The sequence below is a fragment of the Hirundo rustica genome, chromosome 9, assembly GCF_015227805.2.
Source record: "Hirundo rustica isolate bHirRus1 chromosome 9, bHirRus1.pri.v3, whole genome shotgun sequence".
In the NCBI taxonomy this organism is placed as follows: Eukaryota; Metazoa; Chordata; class Aves; order Passeriformes; family Hirundinidae; genus Hirundo; species Hirundo rustica.
The window spans coordinates 11,231,988-11,248,139 of NC_053458.1; the positions used below are offsets into that span (position 1 = coordinate 11,231,988).

Genomic DNA, 16,152 nt, shown 5'->3' on the forward strand with positions numbered 1-16,152 from the left:
AGTACAGCCGTTCTCATTTCAAATACATTAAACCGTAAGAAACTGCCTTATACCAGCTAAAGCTCCATAATACATTTATGTGTTATTGGAAGCATAATTCACAAACAGAGCGTTATTAAAACCTTACCAGCTTCCAGTTTAAATCTTTGTATGGTGATTTAACACCCTTCCTGTTCTTTATGGGACATATTCATTATAATTAAACGTGAATGTGTCCTCACAGCCTGTGCCCACAAGTCCCGTGAGCACAGGAAAGGCAGCAATAGTCCTGCTGATCTCGCATGCTGTAATAAGATTGTGACCAGGAATTAGACCTTCATATCCAGAATTGCTCTGAATAGATAAAAAAATGCTGCTCTTAAGTAATGGAAATACAGTACATTATTGGTTGTGCTATGAATACTAACAATGTAATTTTTCTTGTAGATATTACAAGTTTCTCATTTTATATTAAGCCACTCCGTGACATGTAATTGTCTTCTGCTGTTAAATCTAAGCAGTTCTATTATTAGCATGAGAAAAGTCCTGAATTTCTCGAGATTGTATTTAGATGTGTAAAATTTCTGTTTTGCTGTTTCCTATGTGACTATTCTATGCTTGTTTCTATTACAAATCATAAGATGTTGTATGGAATATTTTAGCTAAGCTACTGACAAGTATATAATTTATGAAATCCGGTTATAGAGGCAAAATAAGTTGATAATAAGTCTAAGAGTAGTTTTTCATTTATAAGCATTGAATACTGCACTATTTGATTTTTTTTTTTTCCTTTTAAATTTGTTATGGTGCTGATACAGGGGGCTGTCAGATGTGACAAAGAATGTATGAGAGCCTTCCTGGGGGGGCAGCTGCCACGCAAGCTGGTACCAAACTGACACCACATGCAGGCAACTGGGTTCCAAGGAAACACGTTTTTACTAAATTGTTTATGACAACATTTCTGCAATGAGTGCTATGATAAAGACACCTCTGACAGAAATTTAAGATTTTTAATTAAGGGGTTTTTTTTAATTATATGGACTTCGTAGGGTTTTTTTCCCCCCTTATTTCTCAAAATGTATGGTTTTTCTCAACAGGTAGGTGAATGTGTACAGGAAGCACACCTTCCATCTACTGCTTCTTAAGCCACTGGGCTATATTTCAGCTTTCTGTAGCACACATAATTTTTTTTTTTAATTATTTTTTTCAAATTACTACAAACACCTTGAGAATTACAGGGGGATTTGCACAGACTTTCAGTTGGAGGATAGGAGTTGGTCCAGGTCTTTGGATTTCGGACTGTTTTGTTTTTTGAAAGATTCGCTCTAAAAAAAAATCAGGTTAGAGAGGGTATGACATATTTGAAGACAATGCTAGATATTAAATTAAAAACATAAGTAAAACTTCTTAAGATTATTCTAGTAGCTATTAATTCACAAAAACAAGTCATCACATATCTTTTAGTATTTTCAAGTGAAGGCTGGATGAACTCACTGAATGTAACAAATCAAATATGAAAAAACATTGATGTGAATTAATGAGAATAACTTGGATTAAAAAACAACTTTTAAAGGTTGTTATTTATCTGGGAAGCCTGTTTTTAAGTTGTTCCATAAAAAAATTCCAGAAAAGTTACCTTCATGTTTGTGTTGGATTAATAGGACATCTTGTAATAAAATATTTGACCATAATAACACCAGGTACTTTCAACTGACACTTGGAAATACAAAGTAAATTTTAAAACAGATCTTGGCTCTTGAGCTATAAGCTAGAAATTAATTGCCAGAATGTCAGTTCATAATACAAAGGGATGTTATCCAATCTAATTTATTAATAAAGAAGGAACCTTTGAAATTGTTTGGGTTTTACCTGCTTCTTCTCCAGATGAGAGAGGACTTGCAATAGCCTTATCCCTTTTACTTGTGATGGTAGCAAGCTGTGGCTATTTTAATATAAAATCTCCACTGAAAATAGAACACATCAGGTGATTCAGTCAGGTCAAAGTGACAAACTTTCATAAAATGTTGTCTCTTTGTCTTCATTAGCCATAATTATTGCTGTCAGTAAAACTTTGGAAATGTCTTCCTTTTGTTTTAAAAATAAAGGATAAAAAATGACTCTACAGAAACAATTTTAAGTTCATGTTCAAGATACAGTAATATTTTTGACAGATTGCTGTGAAATCTTGTGTGCTCTCGGATCTCAAAAAGTGCAAGGTCAAAAATATTGTTTGTGATGCCCTATATATTTTAACAGAAATATTGTCAAAAGAAATTAGTATCAGGCTTTGACACTTGTCCTGAAAGTGTCAAGGCCTCCATAAAATACAATACCTCAGAAACTTCAAGCAGAAAGTCCTAAGTGTAATATTAATTCAATAACTGCAAGGTATAGATCATCTTGCAGTGCTCAGCTTTGGGATCAGGACACTAATATGAGAAAGAGGTATCAACCCCTTGACAGCCTTTGCTGTGGATTTCATAAGATGTTCTTAGGAGAAGAAAAAAAAAAGAAAAAAAAGGGGAAACCCCCCCAACCAAACAGAAAAAGCCCAATCCCCCCACCCCCCAAAAAACATATTCAGCACTATACCCAGCTCTAGCAGCTCCAAGCAGGGCGCTGGGAGTGGGGCATCAAGCTGAGGTGAAAGCTATGTCAAAAACTGAAGAGGAAGAGGGCACATAGCATCTGAACAATTCTGTTTAGAGCCAGAGAAGTGGAATCATTAGGAATATGTCCAGTTCAAGGTGTGCAGGTGAAGTGAATTTAGAACAGTTGCCAAGTATTTTTCCAGATTCAATAATGCCTGTGGGTCTTTGGGATAGTTGAGGGATCCAATACAGACTGAAAATGTCTGAAAGAGCAGGGGAGGCACAAGATCAGCACCTTTGTACCTTAGTACCTCTGATGTCACTGTGGGATGGCCAGAAGTATAAAAATAGAGGTGCTGATGGCGAGGAAGGAGGGATAGGAGCAGCACGAGGCAAAGGCTGTTCAGTAGCGCTTGCAGTGCTGTGCACAGGAGGGACATCAGCTCAGGTTCAAAAGGAGCTGCTGCCTGCCTTCCCTGCTGCTGGAGGGTTTGTCAGTTCACCTTGGGCCACCAGATGGACAGTCTGCTCAGAAGCCTTTAGGAAGCATCATGGTGAAGTTGGTGCTGGGGGCACACAAACGTGACAGCCCTTGTGAGCTGCATCCCAGCCCCATGGGGCTCTGAGGAGCTGTGGCTAGGGGCAGAGGCACTGCACATGCAGACAAGTTTTGGGAACAGAAGAAACTTAGCAGCAAATGACTCACATGAAGGACATTTTGCTATGATGGACTCCTTGAAGAGGGGGAGGTGGGTGAAGGAGACATTTCTAGGACATTTTAGAGATGACAATATACATGTAAGTATATAAAACACATGATATGATGAAATGTCCACTGGCTGGTTATATACAAATAGATGTCATCCCAAACAAGTGGAAAAAGGTACAACCCTCCCTGTAAACTTACCAAAGGGAAGATACTTTATTTCAGAGCTCAGTTAGTGAAGCACATTTTGTCTTTACCTCTCAGTTCATAAAGACCTCATCTTGCTCTCACTGAAAATATTTGCTAGAAGTCACAGGTGAATTCTCTGCTTAGCATGCTGACAGGGGAGAAAACTGCTTTGTATCTCCTTTTATTTCCCTTCATCTAGAGTTTGGCTGGGGGTCCCTTATTTCAAAGGGAATTTATTTATGCTAAACCCCTAAATGTGCATGCTTTCTATAGTGAAATGAAAACCACAGTTTTTCTGGTATTTGTTTTGCATGCTTTCCAGTAACTGAGGGGAAAAGTGCTACCTGACACATATTTGAATAGGAAATGCTGCTCAGGAAATAGACTAAAACCCAGCTCTTTGTTTGAAGGGAAGTCGGTCTAATGTTACTAAACACTCCAAAGTAAACAGCTCCTGTTCAGCTCACATTTTTAGAAGCGTGAGATTGTTTTCTCCCTCTAAAACACGCAGTTTCATTAAAGAGAAGATAACTGACAATAAAAGCAGGGCAAAAGTCTGCATTCTGATCTTAAATGCTACGTAAATGATGTAACAGAAGAAAAAACCTGCATTGCCTACTTAGCAGGTTGGAAACTGCTCTTATTTTCTATCAAACAAGATTTTGAAAAATCACTTTACAGCTTATAAATGGTACGCAGGCTTAATTGTTTCTTTATGCTCCATTCTGCAAATATACTAAACAACAACAATCAATTAGCTATAGGTGTGCCAGACTGTTTCTTAATGTGGAATGCCTGCTGTGTCTTAATTTTTGCCTTGAACAGCTATTTTCACAGAGCTAATTCATTATATCTTATGGTCTCAGTATAATCCCAGCTAAATATTTTGATATTTAGTACCATGACTGCCCCTGGAGCTCTTGTGCCAAGGAGTTCCTCATAACCCATCAGGGGTCATGCACCTGGACATGTGGAGATGCCAGTGTGAGAGAAGTCATGTGGAATCCCTGAAGGATGGAATAATTATTGCATGCAATGCAAATTCTGTTGACAGAGATATCTCAGGGAGGGTGAAATTCTTATCTGGCTGTTTGGAAGACTTTGTATGGAAATGAACCACCGGTAGTGCTCTAGGAATTGCCATATTCCATCAGAACATGGAGTTTGATTTCTTGCCCTCAGCAATGCCTACTGTCTTATAATCTGGTTGTTCAGAGAATGAAGGACTACCCTTCACCAAATATGCCAATCTAAGTCACTCAGAAAGCAGATATATTTGTTCAGGGATGAAGGGTAGACTCCTTGTTGTTTTTTTTTTCCTTTTCAAGCCCTGACCTTCTTCCCTGTAAGATGAGAGTACAGTGTCCTCAAAACACGTACACATCGACATGGCTACAACAGGTCTGATTACTGCACTTAAAAATAAACAAAAAAAAAAAATCTGCAAATACTTTGTGTCCAGTTTCTTTCAACTGCAATTGGTTGAAATTTTTACCCGATCCATCTTACCTAGTATTTTCCCTGTATGCCAGCTGAGGAAAAGCACAAATTTCTCACATTTGTTTTTCAAGTGCATCAGTCAAAACCCTTTCCTTAAGTTGCTTGATGTGCCTGGTGTTTCCAGAGACACACATTTTCTTGGGTTTGGCTGGCCTTCAGTTTCAGCTGCAGTCGGAGCTCCTGGGCAAGGTGGGTCAGGCTCATAGGGACTGCAGCTGGGAGCCTGGATGCACAGAGTAAACTGTGTTATCTTCATTCTGGTCAGACATAACCAGTATTTAGACATTGACTTCAGCTATTTCAAGCTAAGCAAGGGTAGTCTCAGTGTACTTTATCAATTTGCTGATTAGGTCCTCTGCAAAGCGTGACTGTTATGACTAAATGACATTAACCATCCCCTGCAGGGCTCAGTGGGAGCTTTGCACAAGGGTTTGCACGCAGCTTTATGATCCACCGTAAACATGAACCACGTGCAAACTTCAATGGCACCATTATGTTCTCCTTTATCCTACAGGAACCTGTTAATTCTAAGCCTCTTATGTTTATTTTCTAATTATTCCTCTTCTTTCAATTTCTTACAAGAACATTGAGAACATGTAGGACCTATAGTCCATTTTATCCAAATTTGTGTCAAGGCATATGAGAAGCTATATACAGATTTGTGTATATATATTTAGGAGACTATCAGAATATAGGTTTTTTCTTGCAGTTTTCACTAACAGCTGCTGGAAAACAGTCATAGCCAGAGAAAATATGGAAAGATGTGAAACTTAGGGCACACTAAATGCAACGCTGATTAAATTCATAGCAAGATCATTTCCTGTTCAGCAAAGCTTGCTCAGCCAGCCAAGAAAAAGCAAGAAGACAGATACCCAACCTGCCTTTATTTTCAGTGCTCAAATCCTGTGCATTTCATCCTCAAGGTTCAACAGTGTGTTTACACTAAAGCCTTAGTTGGATCTGTATTATTGAAAGCCTGTGCTGGAGAGAGGCTCACAACACATTACCACAGAAATCACCCCTGGCAGTGGAAACCTAAATGCTGCTTAATTGCAAAAATATGGTTAAAACTCAAGGCATCTACAGGCTGCAGCAGTGGTGGCTTAAAATAGCATTCACAAATTGCTCAGCTCTGGTAACAACAGATAACAAGCATTAATGCACAACACAGCAAAGAAATTATAGACATTTATACCCATCTCCTCTCTACAAAGAGCCATAAATGTTCTTTCAAAGTGTGCTACTGCAATGTCTGAGACTTGACTTGGCATTGGTGTGACGAGATAAACTATTTAATTGGGGTTTTACTATACTAGCAATGTACTTATCGCAGCATTTGGCATTCAGTTACTAGGGAAAGATTATCTTTCCTGGAGAACTAGAAAGTGGCACCTCCTTTCCACTTGCTGTCCTCTAAGCCTCTTCTGAAAATCCTGTTTGCCTTTTGGAATCACCTTGTTTGTCTCTGTGTCCAGATTCCAAGGGGAAGCTTATCTTGGAGCTGTTCTCCCAGGTTGAATACATTGCCTCCATCTACTTCTCCAGCCAAGTGAAAGCCTCTACTTATCTCCAGGCATTTGAGGCTCTGTTAACTTGTGCTTTTTCTCCCTCTGCAGTACATTGCAGTTGCCTTCTGAATGCAGGCAATCAGGGTGGCTTTGGGAGTTTGCTGCTTGAAAGATTGATGGTGTGGATCACACTGAAAGGGAAGGGAAGGGAAGGGAAGGGAAGGGAAGGGAAGGGAAGGGAAGGGAAGGGAAGGGAAGGGAAGGGAAGGGAAGGGAAGGGAAGGGAAGGGAAGGGAAGGGAAGGGAAGGGAAGGGAAGGGAAGGGAAGGGAAGGGAAGGGAAGGGAAGAGAAGAGAAGAGAAGAGAAGAGAAGAGAAGAGAAGAGAAGAGAAGAGAAGAGAAGAGAAGAGAAGAGAAGAGAAGAGAAGAGAAGAGAAGAGAAGAGAAGAGAAGAGAAGAGAAGAGAAGAGAAGAGAAGAGAAGAGAAGAGAGCTTCATTTGGATGTCCAGGGATCCGCACAGGTTCTGGGAGCATCCTGCTTTCCACATGTGTACATTTCAACTTTTGTTATTAAGTGATAGGATAGGTGGAGACACTTTTATATTAAAAATATTGGATGAGATACAAAGTAGTTTTCTCTCACAGTTTTATGTTTTACATCCAACAGAATGAGAGGGCTTCTTTGTTTGTTTGTTGAGGTTTTGTTTTGTTTTTTACTGCTACTGACAACAACTTTGTCCCATGGCCAAGGCAGGTTAAATGAAGTTGCAAACACTGCTCAGGGAGAGAGATGGCACTGTAGTCCTCTCGCTGGGACTGCTAGTAAGGACAAACCCTGTGGAGAAGCTGGAGGAAGAAATATTTAATTGTCAACTCATCCTTTGTATTTAGCTATTTCACCTGGGAGCAGTGCCTTCTAATGGAACAAAGATATTGTCAGAGGAGAATAAAACCAGCATGGACATGAATAGGTAGAAGGTGGGTTGAGGTTCCAATACCATAGAAACACATGAGAGGGGGCAGAAACTGAGCATTTTTTTCTTAGTCCCCCCACACATCCTTTATTTGCACTAGAAGAGCTTTCCACTATAGTATTATGTGGTCTGTGATTATCTGTTGAAAGAAAAAGCTACAGAACACTAAAGTCACAACCTAAAATCAATCACCAAGTACAGTGGTCATGCTATTTCTTGTTCTCCATGACTGTTAGTGGTAGTAAATGAGAAAAAAAAAAACCCAACTTGATACTTCCAAAGAATTTTAGCATCATTAATGTGTTATAAAAACAATTAATTAAGCTTCCTCAGGAAAAACACCTGTGCCTTTTGCCTCCCACATCCTTCCCTTTTGCAGCCAAGTTTCCAACTCTGCAGATCTCAGAAACTGTATGAAAGAATTTGGGAGAGACTCTCTGACATGGCAGGTACAACTGGCAGGAAGGGCGAAAAAAGATATTGTTGATTTTTCCATTTACATTTTGGCTATTCAAATGATCAAGATTGAAGGGAAGTTAGGGATTACCTGGTTGTATGACTGACTACAGTGATTTACCATGGGTGGCTTTGTGGTCAAGGACAGCATCCATCGCTGCAAGTGCAGCTCCAGTCATGCCAGTCCTGGGCGGTACCTGACCCTTCCTCTCTGCAGGAGGAACTCAGGAGCCCTGCACAATCAGTCCTAAACAACTTCACAGAGGGCATCTTCCTCCTGTGTGGTTGAAGTATTTTTCCAGAGAAACATATGAGGGAGGGAGGTGGTGGCCTTGCCAGGCGCAGCAGAATCGTTTTTAACCAAACTTGGACAGTTTATGAACTGGAGGAGTTTCTCATGGTCCCTGTAAGTGGTCAGCTGATGGCAATACCAGCATAGTTTGATGACCGAAATTAGATCCCAATTGTCCACCTTGGTTTATAGCGTCTATTCTAAAAATAAATTAAATGTGAAATGAGACACCAAGCGGAGTTCCAGCAGCAAGCTACAAGTGGGGATCAATTTGAACTGTGTAATCTAACATGAAGGAAAGAAGAAGCCAATACATACTGAGAGGGCCAGGGAAAGGAAGCAAAAAGAACCTGACTGCAGAAAGTGACACAAATGGGTTGTTTGTGCCAAGTAATCAGATTAACTAGAGCTGGGAGATGATCGTTTGCACAGAATTAAGGCTTGGAGCTGCAGAGAGTTAGTTGTCTGAATTTGGCTGTAGTAAACCAGTTATATGCCTAAAAACCTTTGAAAACGTGGTCCTTAAAATGCTTAAACGTATACAGCTGTTAGAGTTTGTAAGCAGTTACTAAAGAAGTGAGCAGGTAGCACAAGACAAACACATTGGCTTTGCAAAACAGCTGCAGAGCAGAAGCTCTGATGGTGGCAGTCACAGCTGCCTGGAGATTACCCAGGAAAGGCTGCGGTGGTTTATTTGCTGCCAAATGCTTCCTGAGCAGGTCAAGCTCCATGGCTGATGTAGCAATATATATAATAAATATATAATATATAATAATATATAATCCAGGGGAGGGAGCTGCTTCCTATTCTGACAGCTTTTCACTCAGGAGACCACGTTGAGCATTATGCTGGGTAAGTGTGGAAGGAGTAGGATGTGCTGATAAAAGTTGGTTTGCAAATGAAGCTGGGTTGGTGAGGTGTTATTAGGCGTGTGTTTTTTCTTGAGACATCATGTATGCAGTGCTGGCTTTCTACTACTAACACATTTCAGAATATCTTCACTTGTGTGGGCTATGCTGTCCCTGTAGCAGGCCTGGAGTTTCATGTGCATGTTCAGGATAATGAATGTATGTCGTATTTATTTCCCTTTTTTGGAATTATTTTTTTCTTTGTATTAGAAATCCTTTTACATTGTTTTAAATCATTTAACTAATGTAGATATTGAAGTGTCACGAGGATTAGCTTAAATATTTTTACTGTGCTCGCTTTGGAGTTGTAGAACACTATTCAAACGCTAAGATTTAAATGTGGGCTGTGAAGAAAGTGCTGCTGATCGAATTTTTAGAGGCAGCATGTTAGATAATCTGGAGTTTGTTATTTAAAGGTAAAATGAAAGCCATGGAGAACTGCAAAGTAGGAACAGTAGAGAAAACTGCTTAATGACTTTGTAGGAAACAATATGTCTCTCTTTTATGGATGCTTAAAAGCTTTCAGGGTTTGATGTGGATTAGACTGCTTCAGGGATTTTGATGGGAATGGCAGTCAAAGCTCATCTTTTGGCCTGAGACTATCTTGTCATTATGGATGACAGATATAATTGATGCTTTATAGTTTTTTGTTGTTTAAAATTTTGATCCATATATGCAAAACCGATAGAATAAAGACAAAAGAGCTTTACTACGTGCACTACACTTCCAGAGGACAAGGAAATACAGATGAACAGGCCTTAGATGGAAGGGTTATGATTTTTCCTCTAAATCCAACACCATTCTGTAGAACAATATGGCACAGATATTAATGGGTTAAAGTATTCTGCTAAATATGTTGTAAAGGCTCCAGGAGGAAAAAAAAAAATAAAATCACAGTTTAATTCCAGTTTTCTTCAGGGGGTACAAGTATATGGATTGTATTCTATGCAGATATAAAACCATGTGGAAAATTTTCTTTCATTCATAAAAAAATTTGAATGGCAACTTAATAATATTTGTGTATGAGGATTGATGTGTTTGTCGTTTTTTCCTTTAAACAGAGAACAGTTAAAAGTCTGCCTGAAAAACAGTATCAATGACTCCTTTACAGAGTATGCAATAAACATTTAAAGTGTTTTCTCTGTTGGCATCTTCTGCAGCCACATTTCAGAAGGTTAAAAACTTCAAGTCTGAAATGCTGCCTTCTGTTTTGAGCAGGGTTTTTTTTGTTTGTTTTCCCTTTCAAGAACCAAGATTATTTTTGGCTAACTGGAAATGAGTTTTTGTGTTCCCCAAGCAACCTGCTATATCAATTATTTGCATAGCCTTAGTCTTACTGTGTATCATCTGCTATTGTGTGCTCTCAGGAAGACAGTACTTCTTGGATGTGCTGGAACATTTCCAAACAGCCTAAGTGGTAGCTTAGATCAGTTTGATTCTGTGATTCACAAAATCAGCATAAAGATGGAAGCAAATCTATTTTCTATTTGTTTCAGCAAGCAGCTTTGATTCACATAACAGTATTTTACCACACTTTGTCTGACATAGAATAATCGTTGTAACACATTCTGAGTAGGATGCTGGAAGGATGTTCTAAAATAAGGGGAAAAATATGTTCTCAAAGGGACCAGCACTTCTGAGGAGAATGAAAGGCCAATGAATAGTTGTTTAGTATTTCTGCTGCCTTTCCCTTCACCTTCCTCCAGAGATTTTGCAAATATATTTTGACAGAATACAGCTGTCAGCACTGTAAAACATAGAATGCTTATACCTTGCCAAAAATGCAATGTCATAGTGCAGACACTATCAATAATAAGATGGATTTTCTATTTTAGAGGGCTCCCTAAATCATGAAATGGAGTGAAAATCTAAATTCTTGATTCCCTGCAGGCCTAAGCAGAATTTAAGCACTATTTTTGCTGATTAGCTAAAGAAGCTGATGCACTATGTGGGAGTGCTGGATTTGGAGAATTGTAACTGAGTTAAGAGGGTTGCAGCATGTAAACATCCAGGGATGGCAGCAGTGGGTAGAGACCTTGTACTGGCCAGGAAAGCCAGGTGACAAAACCAGAACTACATCCAGCATGTGTTTATTGTGTACTTGGTAAGCTAGCCTTGGATCTTTATGCTGTGTTGGATGGTTTTCCTTCAGACAGACGGCTCAGACTCCCCTTTGGTTCACTGCAAGGTTTCAGTTTGAAGCTAGGAGTCAATACTGATGATCTGACTCGATGTGCTTGGCATCTGGCGGGTAGGTGCACCCTTTGTGAGACTTTGGCAAAGGAAGACTTCAGGAAGAGGTGGTCAGTGTCGGCAGTCCCTTTTGTGTACTGCCAAAAAGCTTGTTCAGATGCTGCAGCAGTGACAAGAGCGTGCCATCACGGCAGATGGGCAGCAGTGAAACCCTGTTGAGGTTTTTTTCCCCCCAGGGTCTTGCCTGGCATCAATTACCTGAGTATTTGGGTGTTTCCCAGTAATTAGGTGACTTGTATACAGCATCCAGGGCTTTGCCAACAATTAAAGCTCCTATTGGAAGCAGCTGGAGGAGGAGGTGCACACTGCTCAAGCTTCACTGGCGCATGTGGGTGACTGCTACACCCATCCTCGTTTAGCTTTCCAGGGTAAAGCAGGTAAGCTTCAAACTTGCCTGATGATTCCAAACCCTCAGCTGCAGATGGACACCTTCACTGGTGTCCACTGGTAACCCTGCCATGGCCAAGCTGAGCGTGTGAGGTGGAGATGCCCCCGCAGAAGAACACTCTAGGCTTGTTGTTATGCTCTCTTTGAAGGTTTGCAGAGGTCTCTTTTTCCCTAGCAGATGTTCTGCAGCTGGCTATTACACAGGAAGGAGGCAGCAATAACCCTTTCCCTTGTTTTTAATGAAACAGATTTTTACCGAAAGAGTTATCAATATCTACCCTTGGCAGAAAGTGCTTGTATGAGATCTTCAAAGGCATGGCTTATGAAGTTCTGTAGCAAGCTAAGGGTATCATTTTAGCTAAGGGTGGGGGGATTCTTTGAGTAAATACACTGGAAGGACATTAATTTGTGCAATAATCACTGTCCCCATGCACCTTCATTCTGGAGACTAATATCAGTCAATTCAAGGTAACAGTCACTGGATTACTGAGAAGAATAAGAGTTATAATAGGTGAAGGCTGTAATCTTTCTAAAGAAATAGATTCTGTCAAAAGCTTCCCTATGATATTCTGAGTGTTAAGCTTGGGGAAAGAAAATCTGGAATTAACTCAATTAGTTATATAAGCATATGTGTCTATTCTTTTCCTGCAGGGAGTATGCTATAAATGGAGTCACTCCAGAATGGCTCAAGGGCTTTTTGGCTTGTTTTGCATTTATCAGCTTGTAAGGGTCACTTGTGAACTCACAGCTTCAGAGAACAATCACATGCAGGGTCTCTGGTAAACATTGGGAAGACAAATCACAAATCTGAAAATGCTCATCAATGACAGCCTATTTCTGTTCTTTAGAAGAGGACAGGAATTTTTGACCAATTTGAAATTTCACTCATCAGGGTGTGTGAGGATCAGCTGTGGTGTGAACAAAGAGACAGTATTTATCTCAAAAAACCTTCCCGGGGAGGATCAGAAAAAGATAATTAATTCCAAAGGACAATAATTCCAGTGAGATAATTCACTTTTCTCATATGTATGTTATGAACTGCTGCCACAGCAGGACTGAGTGGTATAAAGTCCAAATGACACAATAGATTAACTTAGGGGAGTTTTGAAAGAAACATTTGAAAATTTAAAAAATTTGAAAAATTAAATGGAAAACATATGGAGGCAATATGAATGTCTCCTTAGTGAGAGGATCCAGACTAGATCATTACAAAGCTGTGCTACCTCCTTCCTGTGACCTTGCATCATGTTTGGCTCGTCACACACAGGAGTATTGCCATGATTTGTATCCTCCAGCTCTGCAGAAAAGGCAGTCACTCCTCAGAAACTGCAGGAACCGATTGGAACCACGACTCTGACTATTGAAAGCTTATTTATTTTAACCACATGCATTTTTCTGTGGTTTATCTCCTAATAACTGTGAATACTTTAGTGGAAAACATCAGTTGCTTCCAACAGTTAATTGAAGTGGGAAAATCAGATAGACAAGCCCATTCTATTATTTAATTCCAACAAGATATGGTAGATTGACTCTTGGTCCATATTCAGCTACTGGTATTTGCTCCAGGATGCCCAATGTCTATTATTCCTTTATTACTCTTCCTCTTACTGATTTCAAAGTAAGACAAGACAGGCCCAGGTGATCTTGGTCACCTCAGTGTGTCCCTGGCAGTTTTTGCTTTAAATATAACTGATGATGTGGTCCATACCATTGAATGCCAATATTTTTAAAAAATATTTTTATGTTTGGGGATTTTTTTTTTTAATAAAAATAATTTGGTTGGGCCACAAGTAACGTAGGAATACGAATACGATATCTGATTCCATTTGTTATCTAGACTTGTGGAGCTATTTGAAAATGTAAAAATACATAATGTCTGGCTAAACCAATAGCTGAGTTCAGCTATTGCATGCTATCAGAATGCTGCACTTGAGACTGCTGAAAAGGAGAGGAGAGCAGCAAGGTTAGAGAGGGCAAGTTAGAAAGCTCTGACTCAGAAAAAGAATTCAATCTTCTCACCTGCAGATTCACTGTTAAGTACCAGCCATGAATTGCACTGTTGTAGGTCTGAATGGCATTTAAGAACTGCGGTGAGCTGTTGTGCCCAACCAAACACCATGAAGGGGAATGGAGGTCAGTGTATGTGCTTGGGTGCCTTTTGAATTTGTCACTTTAAAGTGTACATTCTCTGAATGCTGCTGCATGCATGCTCCCAAGCAGAAGCATTCAGTGAGAATTGGAGGCCTCAATGTTAACACATTTATTCTCCTATGTTATTTTATGTTTCATTGCCCTCCGCTGAAATCTTGACCAAAATGTACTAACTTCTCTCCCATGGCTGTGGTTTGCCTTTGAACTCTCAGGAGGAAGGCCATGGCTATAGAAATTTGAGCACTCTGTCTGATAGCACAGCATAACCCCATCACAAATAATCTGTCTTGGAGGTTGCTAGTGCCAGGCTCTACCATTGTTCTTGTGTTCTATTATTGCCAGAGTGCTGTTTGACTACAAATGCTGTTTATTATCCTTTTGGGAAGGTTTCTTCTCTCCTATTTTCCAAAACAAACTGAAGCGTTCACTATTTAAATTCTTACTTCATTAGGTAACTAAGCCATTAAAGTCTGTGAGACAAATACAGTGAGACAATGTTGAGAGCTAGTGTGAAGAAACTAAAATGTGTTCACAGCCACAGAACAGAAGCAAATTATATGAGGACTTTATATACATACACCCACAGACATAGAGGTGTGCACAAAACCAGACATATGTATGTACCCACACTGGTGGTTAATTATGTTGTAGATCATTTAATAAACTCAATTCTTTTGGATCCTTCTCTTCTTCTGGCTTGCAGTGTCCATAGAGGAATATCTGATGTGAGACTTGCTAATCCAAGGCGAAGACAGAAACCCTTCTAGTTTGTCATGGCACGTACCTAGGAATATTTCTGTTATATGGCTCTTATCAGTGTTTCAAATACCAAGGTATTTTTAATGAAAAAGGAAAAAAAAAGGTTTATAGCATATTTTCTCCCATAGTTCTCTTACTGCCTGCAGAACAACACTGGTTGCAGTGGAAAATACCCTTGTTTGTCTTTAAAATTAACACTTCTATTTATATTTGATTATTGATAGTACTATGTGCAAGAAAAAGAAAGCAAGGATCCTGTTACATGTGGGTATCATAGATAATCCCAAAGAATAATACTGCACAAAAACTAGAGTACACTTGAGGCTAAAGCAGAATAATCTCTTAAACGGGTATTTGCTGCTCAAGACAAGTGGCTCTCCTGATGATACTGTAATTAAGAGCTTTTTTTAATAACAAACCCTGCCAACTATACACTTAGTGAAATTATTGGCCCTTACACAAAAGGTACTTTGATGTCTGTGCAAGCAGTTGCCACCATTCCTTGAGCTGCTTTATGGTGCTGTGCAGGTTTTGTAGCTCAGTCAGCGCTGCTTTTCAGCCATGTCTTGAACACTCAGCCACAAGTAACAGGCAACAGCACAGATTTGGCATAGAAGATGTTTAAATAACTTTTTCTTAGGAAAGACTTCTTTTCCAGCAGAGCAAGCTGTTAGATTTATTTGCATTTACCTCACTAAAAATACATGTACTTGCTGTGAAAGGGGTGGGTGATTACATGACCACCTAGGGGGGCTTGGTTTTTCAACGTGTAAATAATTTGCTTTTGGAAGGAGATGTTCCAGTACTGACACTGTGGCCTGAAGTGAGAACTGAAAGAGCAAATACAAACCCGGGCTCAAAGAGATGTGGGTTGTTTTGGGGTTTTTTTGTGACTTCATCATGTGCAGTATAATCAGCCACTCTAGTCAGTGTCCTAAGTGGTTTAGGAGCAGATCCTGACTTCTGTGAATTATGTTATAGCACATTTAGGAACTTCCTGAGCTGTTCTTGGAGTTTTCTTTCTCAGTGGGCTAAATCATAACACTATTTACTTGCATTTCAGCCTCAATACAGAAACTTTCTGACTAATCTTGGAATAGGTGAATTTAGACAGTTCCTGTAAATAGATCCATGTTTTGTTTGAGACTGTTTTCCACTGATTTTCACACGTCATCAAAAATTCTTGTGTAGTTTTAGAAAGAAACTGCAAATGAGTGCAAAACACATGAGCAAATGCCTCCTTTAAATAGTAAGTAAATTAATACAGGAAATAAATTTAAATTTCCATCTGTCTCACGGTGAGATCTGTGTGTTAACAGCTTTGTCTCGTGGCCTTCTCTCTCCCAGGTTCTTCCATGCAGACTTGCAGAGTCCTGACCTAGTTTCATTTTGCCTCATGGAAGTTTAGTCATTATTTTTGTCCACAGCAGCAAGCAGAGAGTTAAACAGAAATGCTGGCTTTCTGCAGGTAGTTGCTCGCTCCCCAGCTGATATTATT

The 16,152-nt window shown here is 39.6% G+C and overlaps 1 protein-coding gene across 3 annotated transcripts in view; it reads left to right on the plus strand.

Annotated features, from left to right (window-relative positions):
* Positions 1-8,844: 8,844 nt before the first annotated feature.
* Positions 8,845-16,152, plus strand: part of ST6GALNAC3 (ST6 N-acetylgalactosaminide alpha-2,6-sialyltransferase 3) — a 233,894-nt gene continuing 226,586 nt past the window's right edge. Inside the window, exon 1 of one of the 3 annotated variants that reach the window (XM_040073500.2) lies at positions 8,845-8,915. In XM_040073500.2, coding sequence (XP_039929434.1) covers positions 8,901-8,915 — 15 coding nt within the window. In that variant the 5' untranslated portion in view covers positions 8,845-8,900. The other 2 variants (XM_040073504.2, XM_058421827.1) reach the window with 2 other exon arrangements.